This window comes from Macaca mulatta, chromosome 8 (genome assembly GCF_049350105.2).
Source record: "Macaca mulatta isolate MMU2019108-1 chromosome 8, T2T-MMU8v2.0, whole genome shotgun sequence".
NCBI classification, from domain to species: Eukaryota; Metazoa; Chordata; class Mammalia; order Primates; family Cercopithecidae; genus Macaca; species Macaca mulatta.
Genome location: NC_133413.1, coordinates 32,808,631 through 32,826,715, shown reverse-complemented (window position 1 = coordinate 32,826,715; position 18,085 = coordinate 32,808,631). Strand labels below are relative to the sequence as shown.

Genomic DNA, 18,085 nt, shown 5'->3' with positions numbered 1-18,085 from the left:
ATAAAGTCCTACATATTCTGGCCCCATTCCCTTTCTGGCCTGACCTCTGACCTCCTCTCCGCTGGGCTCCAGCTCACTAGGCCTCTTAAGTTGCTCTCTGAATATAAAGAGGCAGGTTCCCCCAGGGCCTTTGCACTTTCTTCTCCTCCAGAGAGCCTCAAGGTAAGTTCTCTCACTTCCTTGAGCTCTGGACTCAAAAATTCCCTTCTCAGTGTGGTCTTCCCTGACCACTTATTGTACAACTGCAGCCCCCTACAGCCCTCCACCCCCAACACACACACACTCTTCATCTCCCTTTCCTTTTTAATTTCCATTTTCACCTTATGTCACCCTATACATTTTATTTTTTGCCTGTCTCTGTCCACTAAAATGTAAGCTCCAAAAGGAGAGAGATGTTTGTCTGTTCTGTTCATTGTTGGTATCTCTAGTGCCTAGAGCAGTCCTTAATAAACATTTGTTGGATTAATAAAGGGAGACCACTGTGGGCAAAAAAAAGTAGAAAATAAAATTTTAGCTGAAGAATGGAAGCCCCTTTAAATTATCAGGCCCAGAGAGGCATTAGAATGAAAAAACAGTCCCATCTCACTCCCTGCTTGAGCCGGATAATTATCTCTTAAAGCCCACCTGCTATGTGTGCTCTAGACTGGTACCAAGTAGCCATAAAATGCCATATGCTGGACACGATAACTCATACCCTATGAGTTACAGTGTACAGCCAATCACCAAGCAATGGTATCTCTGTAAACCAATAACAATTCCTGACCAACTTTGTCTCAGCCCACTCCTTCCCTTCGCCTTTAAAAATCTGCTTGTAACCAAGGGCTGAAGGAGCACTCCCCAAGGCAACTGGGATATGAGTCCTGGGCAACTGCCCTCATTTTGGCTAAAGTAAACACTTTAAATTAAAATTTTGTGCCCCGGCCTCTTCCTTTTAGGTCGACACCACTATTCAATGACATCAAGATCTGAACTGTCCTACTTATCCCAATCTTCCACCCCTAAAAAGAAATGTACCAAACCATAAAAAGCCTGAAGTACTCCGACTTACAGACTCCTGTATTAGCATCCTAAGAATTATATCACCCTCTTCAACAGGGAGTAGTATTTTTCATATCAAACCTAGCCGGAGAACAACTGACATTCAACTAGGAAAAAAAAGAAAATCCATTAAGGACTGAGCGATTTGAACTCAAAAATATCCATCATCACTTGCTAAATCATAGACAGCAGGTTATTTCCCTCGACTTTACTGTGCAGACCTGGAGTGGCTCAATTTCTGCCATAAGGCCGTACCGGAAAGACAGCAACCTAAGCGCGCAGGGTAAACATCAGGCTGGGGCCGGGAATGGCAGGGAAACACTTTTTGAATGGCGGAAGCTCCGACAGACGCCTTTCCTGGCTGCTCCCGAGGGGAAAAGGAAAGGTAGAATGTCTGTTTTTTCCGGAATCTCCCAAACACAGCCCAGGGGCCTGCTCCGCGGGCCTAAGCACCTCCACGTGTCTCAGAAGCCTAGCACTATAGATACCCGGGGCACCGAGCTGGCAAAACGGAAATGGGAAGACACTTTACCCTGAGAAGATAAAGTCCAACAGGTCTTCTCCTTCAGCCGGATGACTGTGGAGCGCCACCACAAGCAGGGCCTGCAACCCAAGCATCCAGGCTAGACAACAAATCAGCAAACTTCATTCCCGCGCTGCACAATACACGCCGGCGCGTCCCCGGCGCACACAGTACACATCAGCTCCCGGAGACTGACCCGACCCGCCCCTCCAGCCCCGTCCCCGCCCCCGCTCCTGCCCCACCCCTTTCCCCGCCCCCGGCCCGGCTCGCCTTTCGCGCGGCGCTGCAGCCCTCCCACCACAGCCCATCCAGCCCCGCCCAGCGCGCCGCGGTACGCATGCGCGGAGGCCCTCACTGCCGCTGAGCTCCTCGGGAAGTGTAGTCTCCTTGCAGGTGCCGCTGGGCCGCCAGAGTCCCGCATCCCGGTGGAATCCGGAGAAGTGAGAACACTCCCTCTACCTGGTCCTCGTTCGCACCTCTTCACAACTGTCCAGTCCCCTCGCACTCCCGTTGCTCCCCACACACCGGGCTTCCGTCAGGGCGTGCACTGAGGAAGAGCGGAGACCCCCTCTTCCCCTCAGCCGCCTGTGCCGGGGGAGGCGGGGTCCATCGCCCGACCCCGCCGTCGCTCTCCCCGCCTCCCCTCCCCTCCCCTCCCCTCCTGGCGGGTGTGGGGCCGGTGTCCGAAGCCCGGCAGCGGCCCCCGCAGCGGCCGCAGGAGGGGCGGCGGCGGTGGGCGCCGCGGGCGATGCCCCTGCCCGGCTGCTCCGGCGGGGGGCAGTGCGAGCGGCGGCGGCGGGGGAGGAGGCGGGGGGCGGCGGCTGCGGCGGCTGCAGCAGAGGGGCCGAGAGCTGGCGGCGGCGGCGGCGGTGGTCGTGAAGGGCATCGGCGGCGGCGGTGATGGCAGAGATGATGTGAGTGCCCGCCGGCTGGGGACCCGGGGTCGCGGAACGCGGGACGGGCGGCGGCGGCGTGCGGGAGCGGCCCCGGGGGCGGCAGAGGGATGCGGGGAGCGCGGGCAGAGCCGGAGCGGCGGCCGCCAACCGGCCGGCAGGAGCTGGAGCCCCGCGCTGCGGCGCCGGGGGAGCCGGGCCGGGCGTGGGGGTCGCGGGCGGCGGCGGGGGCGGCCAGGCCGAGGGGCGTCTGCGATTGTTCTCAACACCCCTCCCCCACCCCACCCCGTGTGTCTGTTTGTCACTTGCAGCTGAAGATGGAAAGAGCCAGGCGAAGGGGAGGCGGCGGCGGCCGCGGCCGCGGAGGCAAGAATGTAGGGGGCTCTGGCCTAAGCAAGAGTAGACTCTATCCCCAGGCCCAGCACTCCCACTACCCCCACTACGCGGCCTCAGCCACCCCTAATCAGGCCGGGGGCGCAGCCGAAATCCAGGAGCTGGCCTCCAAACGAGTGGACATCCAGAAAAAGAGGTTTTACCTAGACGTGAAGCAAAGCTCCCGGGGCCGCTTCCTAAAGATAGCCGAAGTCTGGATAGGGAGAGGCCGGCAGGACAACATCAGAAAGAGTAAACTGACCCTCTCCCTGTCTGTGGCAGCGGAGCTGAAGGACTGTCTAGGGGACTTCATCGAGCACTATGCCCACCTGGGCCTGAAAGGCCACCGGCAAGAGCATGGCCACAGCAAAGAGCAAGGCTCCAGGAGGAGACAGAAGCACTCGGCACCCTCCCCACCAGTCTCGGTGGGGTCTGAAGAGCATCCTCACAGTGTCCTGAAAACAGACTATATCGAGAGGGACAATAGGAAATATTACCTAGACCTAAAGGAAAATCAGCGGGGTCGCTTCCTACGGATTAGACAAACGATGATGCGGGGGACTGGCATGATAGGTTATTTTGGCCACAGTTTGGGCCAAGAACAGACTATTGTCCTCCCAGCACAAGGAATGATTGAGTTTCGTGATGCCCTGGTTCAGCTGATTGAAGACTATGGCGAAGGAGACATAGAAGAACGAAGAGGTGGAGACGATGACCCACTAGAACTCCCAGAGGGGACTTCTTTCAGAGTGGACAATAAAAGGTTCTACTTTGATGTGGGCTCTAATAAATATGGAATTTTCCTGAAGGTAAGTGAGGTGAGACCACCTTACCGTAATACTATTACTGTTCCATTCAAAGCTTGGACAAGGTTTGGGGAGAATTTTATCAAGTATGAAGAAGAGATGAGGAAAATTTGCAACAGCCATAAAGAAAAGAGAATGGATGGCAGAAAGGCCAGTGGTGAAGAACAAGAATGCCTCGACTAGAGTGAAATTGAACTCCATCAGGCAAAATTTAAAATCACAAATTGGCTAAAAGTACTGATCCATTATCCTTTGAAGAAGTTTTTCCTCTTTTTTGGCCCGTTGTTACTAGTAATACCTCTAGTAGTTGATACTTCAAGAAGTCTGATTCTCATGTTATGTTACACATAGATCACTATAATTCTTACGGGAATTCCAACCTTCCCAGAGCTAAATAGTTTAGCTGCTTCAACTGCTCCAGACTATTGAAGTATGCAAATCAGCACAAAATGTGACATTCTGACATTCTAAATACCATAACTAAGATTTACATTGCACTATGACATAATCCTGAAAAAAGATACATATACTTAAATGGAAGTGTGACTTTCTATTTAACAAATTCCCCTAAAAGTATTTCAATCCCACTTCATTAAAAGCTGCTAAGCTTACCTGTAGGGCAGTTACCACAGAAACAGATATTGACCTCCAGTATATATAAATATATTTACTTATAAAAGGACAAGTAGATGTATATTGTCCATTGGATAACTGAATATTTATACCATCAAAGGATCAAATCTTATCTAATTAAACCTTAAAAATACAGTGTCATAATATTTCTTAAGAATACTATAGTGTTCTATAATTTCAAACTTTGTGGTAACCCTACATTTTATAGTTACCATATCAAAGCCATGGGAGAGTTTTAATTGGTTATTCTAAGTTTAGTTACAATCCCTTCTTTACCTCTACTTAATGTTCTTTATGTTTTTATTGACTTTCCAAAGTTTCAGGAATTACTTTTATGCCACATTGAGTGGGAGGCTTCATCCAATGGCTTTGCTATGGAAATCTTGGTGTTTTAGCTTTTCATGCTAATTTGAAGATTGCGAGAGGTTTCTTCCCCAAAATAGATCATGGACTCAAGGTGTTATACTTTATGCTTCTTCTTTAACACTATTCCAGAAGGGTTGGTGCACCAATTAACTGATATAAAAATATACCTGTAATAATATATTTTAGTAGCACTTTTGCAATTGCTACCCTTAAAACCATGTCAACACTTCCAGTATAAACCTGAATTTTACAGGTGTTTTAATTCCGGAGGGGGTGGGGATTTTTTTTTTCTAAAAAGAATTTAGAATACAAATTTCCAGTCTGAGAAAAATATTATTTGAAGATTGGTTATAAATATATTTGAAAGGAAAATTCAGGCATTTTCCAAGGTGCTCTTTCTGACTTTACACAAGACTCACCCATTTACCTGTATTAAAAATTACTTTCCAGGAAGTGCCACAGCAATTTTTCAACACCTAAGCAATTTTTTAAACAAGTGGGTATAGTGTTATATGTGTACCAACCCATCCTGTATTAACTGACTGAAATTACATCTATTCAGCTATATCTTCTTCTGAATGAAATTATTGTCTTTTATCTTGGCTTTATTCACCTCCTACACAGTAAGTCCATCTAATCATATTTAAGAGCCAGAACACTGATTTCAACCCCCAAATATTACTCTCATTGATGAGAGCTGGCTGCATGGATTCAAATCAGAATGTAGCTCTTCTTTTATATGCCAAAAGTAATTTAAAATTATATCAGCAATTTTTTTCTTCCAGAGGTTTGTCCCCCAGTACATTTACCTGAGGTCACTAAGAAAACTTGATGGTATGAATTAAAAAAATTAATTTCATTGGTTTATGTTACTTAAGAACAAGCAATCAGTAACCCCGACATATATACTGGTGTTGGTTTACAGATCGTATTTCACATTTCCTCTAGTAGCGTGAAGGAATCTCATTAGTTCATTATAACTGTGGACCATCTGGATCACTATAGAACAACTGAAGGTTAGGAGATAATGTTAGTACTAGAGCTAATAGCACATGGTGGGTGTTGAGACTCTAAAAGTAGCAAGGATTTTTAAACAGTCCTAACTGTAAAATAACTATGTAGGCTTGCTAAAAAAAGTAGTTTTTGGTCTATGAAGGAGTGATGTGCACTTGAATTACTGTACTACTGATTGTTATTGCTGCCCATCATAGTGCCTATTAATAATAATCAACCTGTCAGATTTTGGCAAACTGGAGCTGTGAATATTCTAGTATTTGATTGTTCCTATCGCTATTGCTATGAGTGTATACTCTCTCTTAAAGTCTTCCTTTCTAAAATATTTATATCCATTAGGTCTAAATGATTTCCTTTTACCTTTTGGGTCTGATAAGATTTGAGTATGTGTCTATATCTATATATATACACACACATATATGTATATGCATATATGTGTGTGTATACATACATACAATACCATGTCAGACTTAAAGATAAATATCTTTAACTCATTGTATATAAACACTATTAAATTTAGTTTTCCATTAATTATTTAAGTAAAGAATTAGTTAAGCAGCCAGATTTTCTACCTTGTATGTATAGTTCAAAGTTTTTACCATCTCAAAGCTGCAGATTAAATAGATGCATATATACTGGCAATTGAATATACTCTAAAATTATTAAGCCTTCTGCCAGTCCTTTTGTTTCATTTTTTTCATAATCATTGAAAAATGAGAAGATGCTATGATTTTTTGATACTTAAAATTCCCAAGAATTCATTAGCCATAATTAAATATGATCCAGTTCAAAACTCTGGTCTTAGGACATGTATTGCCATGTATCTTATAAAATAAGCTACTATTCTTATCTGTGCAATATTCACTTTATTTATTGTCATTTGTAACATACATGGAGCTGCAAGTGTTCATGGTATCCTTCAAAATAACAGAAACCCTGCCTTGAAGACATTAAACTCTTAAGGCAACTGGAAGTTAGAAGTTAAAAAATGAGCATGAAAGTTAGTAACCAAAAGTACTAGTTCACTGTATAATTCTAAAACACTGATGATGTTTGCACATAATAATCCAAGCATAATGTGGTGCAGGCTCAAAACTGTAGTAATATAAGCTAATAGTATGAAATTTGGAAACGGGTTCCTCTTGATAGTTGGCAGTGTGCTCCTAGCAATTGAAAGCAGCACTAATCTGTTGCTTATATGCAAAAGATGCAATGTATTATAAAGATATTAAAGTTCTGCTACATTTTATAATTTTCCTTATTAAAACCCCAAACTGCCATGTCCCTGAAACTTGAGTCAAACACAAGCTTATTTGCACTAAAGAGCATGGCCAAAAAAATAAATGACAGGGTGGAAAAGCTAGTTGGAACCTCTTGAAATAATTGGTTCTGATAGGAGAATTTCACATTTGTCTATTTGAAAGCTATATGGTCCAGGCAGACAATCTGTCAGTTCACTAATTTAATAATGCACTTTACCTTTTGTATATAGAAGATGTACATTTATGCCACTTGACAGGTGGGATGTGTTTCAATAACTATGTAGCTAGAATCTATAAGGTGATCTCTTGCATGCATATGTTTGTGTTGGAACTGTTGTTGTAACAGGTTTCCATTAAATCAGTATAATGGAGAAGGGTAGAAGATGCTTTTGAAACAAATCCCAGTATATTTAACAAATAATTTTAAAGTAGAGTTCACATTTGGTGTCTTAAGAACTAGAATAAATAAAATACTATTTCCAACCCAAATTCGTATTACAGTTGAGACTGTATTTAGTTGAGATTCCCCATAATGCCCTGACAGTTAATTTGGGGAATTTGTCCAGACCAAATTTTTTTCAATCATTGTTTCATTGTTGATATATGTTTAAGTAATGAATAAATATGCAGTACATAATATTATACTCAAATTAAAAGTGTGGTTAGCTGATGTGGCATTATTTAAAGATCACTCAGACTAAAGAAATAAGGTTTCAAGTTAAGGAAATGCAAGGAACCTATGAACAGTCACTAACACAAATATGATATCTCAGAATTCACAGAAGTACTAACCTTCACCAACTAAAAAGGGTATTGGGAGATTTAGTGTATCCTTCCATCTTAAAAGCTTCTTAAGATGTACATTTGAAAACTAGATAACTGTTACTTAATAATACTTTACTGAGAAACACTGTGTACTAACAATTCATCAAGAGTGTGCTATATTTACTGCGTTCATTTTATATCTATAGATAAGAATACATTATATAGTCATCCTACCTTAATATAATCATGTATTTATATTGTAATTTTGCAAATATTTTCCATAAAATAAACATTTATCTGAGCTGCACAATTTGAAGAGGATGAAATTGGAATACACCCTCAGATGCTCATTTTAAATAAGCAGCTACCATTGAAAGCTGATGTATGTATTATCATTCCTTTAAATTTGGGTTTGTGGTATATATTAATATTTAAATGAATAGGACTTAATTTGAATTTTAAGTGGTTTTCTGAAAATAATTTTTTCATAAGTGTGAGCTTTTTTTCCTGCTTATCTCCAAATGTTTTTCATTGGAACTATTTATGAACTCCTATTCAAAGCTTTATGTAAGGGGTTTGCTTAGTCACCACTTAGTTTGAAGTCTGTCTTTACTAAAATACCAAACATCTTTGACAACATACAAAGAGGAGTTAACATTGATTCTATGCCTACAGAATAATACAGGTGTAATATTTATCACTGCCTGAAAAGGATCTTAAAATCCTTCTGAAATTTCCTTAAATGTTTCTTGAATTTCAAAGAGAAATGGTGGCTAATGGCTAGCCCATCAGAGAAAGAGAGTAAGTATGATAACATGCTGTTGATACAACCCATAGTCCACCATACTGTAGCAATGAAGTTCAGGGAAAATGTGCTTTTCCCAACTTAATATCATGTGAAAATTGGGTTTTCAGATTACAGTAACTCTGTCATAAAGAAAATATACCCAAATTTAGTAGGTAGAGCTTAGAAAAATAATATATGTATAAGTATATATTTTCATGTATAGTGGAAAAAATCCATAGTTGTTATTAATTTGACATGCTATTTTAAATCATTTAAATTTATTTTGGTAATGAGATTTTAATCACTATTTTTGAATGGGGAAAAACATACACATAGTACAAAATGGAAACAGTACAGATGGGTAGAGGGTGAAAAGTAGCAACCAATGTTAGCAATTTCTTGTGTATCCTTCTAGGGTTACTCTGCATATATAAGTATATGTGTATTTTATATATATATATATTCTTTTTAAAAACATACAGATGAAAACGTATTATATATACTATCTTGTACCTAGTAGGTTCAATTTCAGATCTGTCATTTTAAGTGACTTTTTTTTACCTTAGATATCATACTTGAGCTAGTTAACATATCACTTAATTTGAAATATATTACTATACCAAGGAAATATCAAGGAAATTTTGAATGAATCCCATTGGTATTTACTTAAAATGCAAATATATGTGTATTTTAAATATACAAATATTCAGTTTATCCTACTAGTTTCCCTTCCCTCTTCCTAGCCATCTTGCCTTCCTATATTCCCCTCACAAATATATTAGTCTTTTTCCTGAAGTAATGCAGTTCAGGAGTGCCAGGATATTAAATAATTTAACCAAGTGTTATCTTAAACTGTGTTCTCTAATGAAAAACACCCATATTTAAAAGCTTTAATAAAGTATCACTTTCAATTTTTACTAATTCTGTTACTATTATCTTTATCCAAAGACCTTGCCATTATAAAAGCAAATGAGTATCAGAACTTAGTGAAAAGGTATGTTATAATTCTTTTGAAATACTTTATTAACATGAAGCCTTTATCTTTATGAGAAAGGTATAACGTTCATTTAGCAACCTCATCAAATCCAAGTTTAAGCAAATAGGTAACTCTAGACCCGATTGTTTAAAGCTTTGATTTTTCACTGAAGGACCAAAAGTCTGTCAGTAGTCTTGGGACCAAAGGTGCTGAGATGATTTGGGGAATGAGTAAAAATTGGGGTGCTATGAGGTTACAAGTACAGCTAAACTGTCTCCACTCTCTGCTGGAAGAATATGAAATGGTCAATATAATTTTTAATGAAGTTAGCATTATTACTATTCCTATAAACATAAACAAAGCTGCTTTAATAGTTTTGTGAGCACTCCTCCCCCAAAATCATAATTCTCATTTCATTCCCATCAAGAGTGCATTTTGATATGACTTTTCTATTGACCACCAAGAAAAAATTATCTGAAAAATGGAAGATCCCATACTTGAGTCCTGAAAGATGCTATCTAATTATGAATTAAAGCAACCAGAGTAAAAGATCCAATACAATTGTAAATATCTTTTAAAATGTGGGTTGAGGAAGAAGAATTTTTTCTCATGGATTGGTATCCATGAATTTTATGAACATGTCATAAGGTTTACAAATTTAAAGCATTGCTTTAAACTTTAGAATAATAACTCTATATTTGGTAGCATAATGTCCTGTTTACAAAATGAGAGAGGTGTTAAAAGATAAGATCCTCTTAAACATATTTTAAAAGCATAAAAGAGTTTGCTCCCTTTATTTTCATGCTGAATAATTCATTATAAAATTCATTAAAAATTCATCTTTAGGAATGAATTTTGCTTAAACTTAGGCTGAAAAATATTAATAATTTCCCATCCTTAATTGAAGAGTTTCCCATGTTGGTGCTTTCTGGTAAATTATATTTTTCAAACTTTATGTTCTTTTGAATATTTCTTATGAAAAATTACATATTTTTATTGGGGCCAGTGACATCCACCACTAAATAAAAACATAATGAATTAGTGCTGCTATAGTGAAGTTACTTTGTGATACGAATATGAAGAAGAAAAACTCATTTAAATGAAATATATACTTTCCTGTTTAATATTGTTAACTTATTTATGATTAAGTAGCAGTTCTCTGTCTTCACACTTTACCCTCTTAAACTTAATTTTTGCAAAAAATTGTTCTGTTCGGTTTTCATTTTCCTAGGGAAAGGGAAAAATAGTCCCTAATGAAAAGTGTTTATAGTATTTAAAAGAGTTGCTCAAAGTGTAAGATTGGGGGAAAAAAGCTTATGTTGGTTTTTTTGTCTTTATCAAAATAATGGTATAAATCTGATTATCTTATTTGATCTGATTAAAGTCAGGATTTATTTTATCAGAAACTTTTATATTCAAAACATATTTATTATTTTATTTTTCTTAAAGAAAATGATTCTCTTGGATAATACAGAAATCTTCAGGATTTTGTTGTGGATTCGATGGGTTGTTGCCTAGAGGTAGCAAACAGAAAAGAAGAAATAGAAAAGAGAAATACAGTGGCTGATTATTTTGCCTGTCCATAACAAAATTCATCTAAGAGAAATAAGTCATTGTCAGAACTCAATCTCTGTTAACCTTTAAAAAAGCATTTGAGAAAGAATAATAAGATTAATTCTGCCAAGGTGTGGCCTGACCCTGAGTAAATCACTCAACTTCTGTTGGATGATTTCCTCATGTGAAAGATGAATAGCATTGTGCTGGAAGCTAAGGTTCCCTCCTACTCTAAACATTTAAAATTCTGTATCAGTGGACTGTGAAAGGAAAAATAGATGGATAATACCAGAGTTGGGAAGTGTGAGAGTTTATCTGTTTACATTAAAAACAACTATAATGATGCAGCAACCTGTGGTGATACCCAACGGAACAATGCAAAAAATGTCAGTTTTATAATATGTATGTATTTCTTTAGCCACGCAAAATAAAATTTTGTTTCTAGTCCTTATTAAGACCAAGTTGTTGTACACTAACTACATAACTACCCTAAACTTTAATTTTTTAAAAGAAATATTTTTTAAATATTGATTATGTCCCATCTCTTTATTATATCCAATATCTCATTATTTGGAAGGAGCATTGCTTGTTTCTGAATATTCTGTAATCATTTTTTATATTCTGCATGGCAAAGGAATTTTACAGATGAATATCACTTCCTGAAATGCCATTGTTCCTAAAATAACCATAAATCACATTGCCAAATAATACTGCAGCTGTCATGGTAGTGGTCCCTACTGTCTTCAATTCCTTCTTGTTGATCCTGTCGAATATCCTATGCTAGAAATAATGATGTCTGACAAAGACCTTCGGGAAGGATACTGACCTGTGAACAGTATGGTTCTGTTTTAGAGGACCTGTAACTAGTATGGTATGCAAAGGTTAACCATCTAATGGTTTGGGGGGTTTTTTTAGCCTTAAGAAACGTCAAAGGATGGTGATTGGAAGAGAGAAGAAGCAGCACACAAGGTTTTTGTCTTAGAAGCATTTATTTATTTATTTACTTATTTATTATTACTATTTTGTTTTTTTTTTTGAGATGGAGTCTCACTCTGTCACCCAGGCTGGAGTGTATGTATTTAAGCAAAGAAGCATGTATTTAAGAACCCCAGTCCTCAACTATGCAGTGCCCCACCACTGCCAGTGGAGAGGATTAAAAAAGAGTGACCCATTTCTCCCTAGACCTCTCTTCTGGTGCCTGTTTATCAAAGACTCCATTTAGGAGTAACTTAAGTGTATTTTGAAGTGCATATGCATGTGTATTTTGCTAATTTCAAAAGTTTCTGTGCACATAAATTCCATTACGGAAACATTCCATATGATAACTAATCTTTGCCCTGGTGGTGGTTCAAAATTGCAATTTGGTTGGTCTGTTTTCAACAAATTCTATAGAATGAATTGGCTGTTGTTAGAAAATGTTTTCTGTCTTTTCTCCTCCCTCTCCTCAAAATAGCAGATACATTTTAAATCCTTGATTGCTTCTTTTTCAGTGGTGTTTGAAATCTAAGTGGGATTTGAGAGAATACTTTCTACAGAAGTGCCATTTTGTAGAAACTTTCCTCAGCTTCCCATCAGATATTCTAAGCAACTTTACCAAAAGAACTCACCTATGTGCCAAAACTACTGAGCAAAATAAAACAACAGAACCATAGGAAAATGATGTAGGAATAAGAATAAAGATATATACAGACACCTAAATTCTCAACATTCCTTATCGTTTGCTAATTTACTTCAGAGACTACTGTATTTTATTTCTAAGTTCTTCAAACTATCAATGTGATTTATTCCAGTGATTTGTCAGTCTAGAATTTCAATAGAACAAAATCTTTTGCTGCTTAGTAAATGTGCCAAAAAGGGCATCTCATGTTATACAGTTGTAAAAATAGAATTCTAAAATTCCATTCATTATAATCCTCTTTCCTTCTTCCCTCCTGCACACTGTACCCTATTGGAAGTGGGTAAGGGCATTAATTTCGTTCACTATCACATGGACCCACTCCATCCTATTTATTTGTTCAGAAGACAATTGAAACACAATAGAGACCAGAGCTGCTCTTTGAAAATCTAGAAATTGCCCTGTGGCTAGATCTATAGACTCTAAGAAAGAAGGGCTACTACTTCACTGAACTATTCTCCACACTCTTGCCATGTTTCTATATAAGAGTTTAAGATGAATAGAAAACCAATTTGACTTGGGATGACATGAACTGAAAGGTCAGTTACTCCAACTTTTCAACACACAGTGCATCTTCAGAAAAATATTTTTTACTAGCGTGACTGACAGGTAATTTCAGAAATGAATTTAGGCTGAGCGTGCGTGGTGGCTCATGCCTGTAATCCCAGCACTTTGGGAGGCCAATGCGGGTGGATCACTTGAGGTCAGGAGTTCAAGATCAGCCTGACCAACATGGTGAAACCCCTTCTCTACTAAAAATACCAAAATTAGCCAGGCTTGGTGGTGCACTCCTGTAAACCCAGCTACTCAGAAGGCTGAGACAGGAGAATCGCTTGAACCCAGGAGGCGGAGGTTGCAGTGAGCTGAGATGGCACCACTGCACTCCCGCCTGAGCAACAGAGTGACATACCATCTCAAAAAAAAAGAAAAGAAAAGAAATGAATTTGGTCCCTAGAGAAGCTTCACCATGACCATTTTAATAGAGAAGGTGGTAAGAAAAGGAAGAGTTGATTAAGATTTATTAGTAGTAATAACTATTACTTATTGACCACCCACTGTATACTAGACATAGCTGGGCCCCTTATAACTACTATTCCTAATCCTTATAACAACCCTATTATCATCCCCATTTTCATTTTCATATGATTTTCCAGAGGTTTTTAAACTGGTTCGGAATTTCAGAATTAATGTATTTGAACGCAAATTTACACCAAAGCCAAAGATTGTGCCCATTCAGTTAGGCCAAACTGCCTTTCAGACTTCCTATGAAGCTGATCCTTCCAACTCTAATAAAGCACAGTCTATCCCCGGTCGCCACTATACATCTGCCTCAGCTTACTAGGAATTATTTTATCCAAAACCATCCCCCATATGTGGGACTAGTCTCACCAAAGAGACGCTTGGCTTATGTGAGGATTCCGTTGGTTAAAGTTGGTGCTAATACATACAAGTTATTTGATCTTTAGTTTACAGATAAAACCTCTAATCCTGATCAACTATTTCCAATAAATGTCATAATTTTTTAAAGGGATCAGATCACAAGAATGTGGAAGAGCTTCACAGTCTCATCCCTAGGGGCAGAGAGGAGGCAAATTACTATTCACCATGGGTCTACAATTTCATTTTCATGAACCAAAAACAACTGGTTATCTTAGTTTCAAAATAAATCTTACCAGTATTTTTGGAAGTTTTATTGATTTCTTACAACTTTTTCCTGCCATCTTATTGATGTCTCACAACTTTTCCTGCCATAGTCCTCCCTACATCATTCCTCTCATTTTCATATTTAATTACCAAATTTCCTCCTCTTTCTCTTAATTCCAGTGGAATAAACAGATAATTGCTTCATTTACAGATACATATTTTTCCCCATTACTATAGGGCACTAATTTTCAAACTTCAGTGTGAATACAAATCACCTCAGTGGTTTGTTAAACCACAGATTGCTGGCCCCAGCTCAGAGTTTCTATTCAGTAGGACTGGTAGGGTGGGGAGAGGACCAAGAATGTGAAATTCTAACAGCCCCGAGAAGAGTGGATGCTATGATCTAGGGGGACCGCACTCTAAGAACCACATTGCTCTTAGCTGATGAGATTTTTACCTTAGCTACAAAAGATAGTGATGGAAAAACTCAGTCAAAACAACTAGGGTATCTGGGTAGAAAGAAGAGACTCTGAGAGCTACTCCTTCTGCCTTGACAAGCTTACAAATCTTGAAACAAGCAACTTTTTAAATAAGTTGACCATGGTTTTGGAAAAAATTATTTTCTTGTCTTTTTAATAACCTTTCTGATTCCCTCTCCTTTTTCAACAGCTATCTTGAGAAAAATCAGATAGGAATTAACAGTTATGAAACCTCATGTGAAAAGCTCAGCTTTTAAATATATGGAGACTGATGCATATTTTTAATTTATTATGTAATTATGGTATATAAATCTTGGTAAAGCAAAGTGAACAATTTATCTACTTAAGAATTATTAATACAAGTTTAATGACTATTAAATATTAGGACTTGCAAGATCTTGGAATTAATTTAGTCCCTTAGTTTTCCATTTTGCAACATACATCATGTAGCTCAAATGGTTCATAATTACTAGAATAAGCTAAGTAAACAGAATTTAAAGGCTAGAGCTTAAAATGCTGATTATGTCTTAAGATATATAAATGGTGAGAAATATACTAATTTCCTCTAAAAGCGTGTAGTGTTTTTACCATCTTCATGTATACTCTCTGTACGTATAGAATGGAGGAACTATATACTGTAGTGTGTTTACAGTACCTTTTTTTGTCTGCAATCTCTGCCTCCCAGGTTCAAGCAATTCTCCAGCCTCAGCCTCCTGAGTAGCTGGGATTACAGGCGTGTGCCACCACTCCCAGCTAATTTTTGTATTGTTAGTAGAAACAGGGTTTTGCCATGTTGGCCAGGCTGGTCTCGAACTCCTGACCTCAGGTGATCTGCCCGCTTTGGCCTCCCAAAGTGGTGGGATTACAGGCATGAGCCACCACTCCCGGCCTACAGTACTTTTCTTTAGATTAACAATTGAACTCATTGCTTTAAAATTAGAGATATTGGCTGGGCCCAGTGGCTCACACCTGTAATCCCAACACGTTAGGAAGTGGAGGCAAGCAGATCATGTGAGGTCAGGAGTTCGAGATCAGTTTGACCTACATAGTGAAACCCCATCTCTACTAAAATACAAAAATTAGCCAGGCATGTAGGCAGGCTCCTGTAATTCCAGCTACTCCGGAGGCTAAGGCAAGAGAATCACTTGAACCCAGGAGGTGGAGGTTGCAGTGAGCCAAGATTGCCCCACTCCACTCCAGCCTGGGCAACAGAGCAAGACTCCCTATCAAAAAAGAAAAAAAATTAGAGGTGTTTCACCTGAACACTCATTGAGCCCACTTTCTATAACTAACATATTTTTAAATAATTTATTCTATGCTTGCCAACCTTGTAGATATTCTGTACTATAATTAATATGTTGATCAAAATTAATAAAACCATATTTTTTTGAGATGGGGTCTCACTGTGTCGCCCAGGCTGGAGTGCAGTGGTGCAATTTTGGCTCACTGCAAGCTGTGCCTCCTGGGTTTACGCAATTCTCCTGCCTCAGCCTCCCGAGTAGCTGGGACTACAGGCGCCCGCCACCACACCCAGCTAATTTTTTCTATTTTTTAGTAGAGATGGGGTTTCACCGTGTTAGCCAGGATGGTCTCGATCTCCTGACCTCATGGTCCGCCCGCCTTGGCCTCCCAATAATAAAACCATATTTGTATTGAAATCTATATAATATCTATAACTGTATATAAACCTTAATGCTATCATTCTAGTGGATTACATCCTATTGAAGTATTAAATTAATTCATACGTAGACATTTGGCAGTTCTGCAAGTTCATTGACTTCTCTTAACAGCTACTACCTTTGAATGATTAGCACTCCAGAACACTGAATTAGTTCCTAATTGTGAAAATGATTAACTAACTGCTGACATAACAGAGATAGTCACAAACTCAAATGGATCATTATAGGTAATGTAACTTTTTTAAGAATTCTCTATTCATTTGTATTATGGCTACAAGATACATTTTAGATTTAAAAAATTAAGTGTTAGAATTATACTTTGAGTAGGCTTCAGGCAGAATAAATTTATAGTAGACTTCAGCTCAACATTAGGGCAAACTTTAAGGATTGCGTGACTTCTCTGCTCCTGGAATTATTTAAGGTAGAGACTAGGCACGCACTGAATGTGGGATGCATAAAGGGAATTAAAAAATCAGAAAAGGTGAATTGTTATGGCTCAAAGATTCTTCTCCACTCCAAGGGATTCAGAATTTATTGGAAATAATCATTGGAACTTTTGCCTTCAGGGCCTTCTGTTAATTTACTGGTTTGGATAAAGAAGTGTGATTTCAAATTTTCTAATATTATTGTGAAAACATATAAAGAAAAAAGTCCTTCTTCCCATCCTTTGTTATTGCAGAACAACATAAGAACTAGGTTTTAAATTTTCATGAACTTTATTAATTAAATGACTAGTTAAATAGTATTTATGAAATTTATTCTGCAAGATTAAGTCTACCTTTTATAATTTTCAAAGAAACTTTTCACTTTCAGTCTTTTTTCAAAAAAGATTGTATGAAGGAATAAATTTAGTATTTGTAGTGCTATTTCAAAAGTACCTGCTATAGATTTATTTAGAAAGACATAAAAGCCATTAGGGTAAATTGGAAAACCAAATTATTGGATATTATCAAATTTTTTCTTTATAAAAATTCAGATTAAATTCTGTTTAAAAGTCGAAACATCTGTAATATCTTTCTGCATTTTTTCTTGCACTGCTCAATTCAGGTGGAAAGAAGCAACATCGTTTGCTAATTTCATCTTAAATTTTTTGCTTTAAACAAGTTTCCAAGTAAGTTCGTTATTGTTACAAATGCAATCATATCTAAATTCAGGACCCTGTTAATTCATATGAAACTCGATTCTCCCGGTACTGTCCACTTTTTTCGTGTTACTTCTTCTAATCATCTCTGCTTTCTTGTGATACTGTAACATTTCCAGATTTCAAGTGGGCAAATAGTAGCTTTTATGGAGAGATCTGAGTGGTTTAGATGTTATCACACAAACATCTATAAACTATATTGCACATTTCTAAATATTTGGCTAAGCAAATTTTAGTCCTCCACATAAATATTACATACATGTTATATATAATAGATATGGATATATAGTCTCTCTTATAGAGAGTATGTGTAATATATGTTAAACATATATATTGCACATGCATATATATACAATTTTTTACATATATGTAAAAAATTTTAAAAGAGATCCCAATCCTATTCACCTTTTTCTTGTCCCTCAAGAAGTAGTGGCAAATTGGTTTCATCTCGCTTGTATCTACAATTGATTGGCTGCCC

At 38.3% G+C, this 18,085-nt stretch overlaps 2 protein-coding genes across 32 annotated transcripts in view; one reads left to right on the top strand and one right to left on the bottom strand.

Annotated features, from left to right (window-relative positions):
* The window catches only part of WRN (WRN RecQ like helicase), a 139,268-nt gene extending 137,558 nt beyond the window's left edge, over window positions 1-1,710 (bottom strand). For all 30 annotated transcript variants that reach the window (XR_013397237.1, XR_013397238.1, XR_013397236.1 and 27 more), the window contains exon 1: window positions 1,571-1,710. The gene's annotated coding sequence lies outside the window, so the exon portion shown is untranslated. The remainder of the gene's footprint in view (window positions 1-1,570) is intronic.
* Window positions 1,711-2,442: 732 nt separating this feature from the next.
* Window positions 2,443-18,085, top strand: part of PURG (purine rich element binding protein G) — a 37,384-nt gene continuing 21,741 nt past the window's right edge. The window contains exons 1-2 of one of the 2 annotated variants that reach the window (XM_015145122.3): window positions 2,443-2,475; window positions 2,766-3,635. In XM_015145122.3, coding sequence (XP_015000608.1) covers window positions 2,772-3,635 — 864 coding nt within the window. In that variant the 5' untranslated portion in view covers window positions 2,443-2,475; window positions 2,766-2,771. Of the gene's footprint in view, window positions 2,476-2,765; window positions 7,379-18,085 lie in introns of those variants that run through there. The other variant, XM_015145121.3, reaches the window with a different exon arrangement.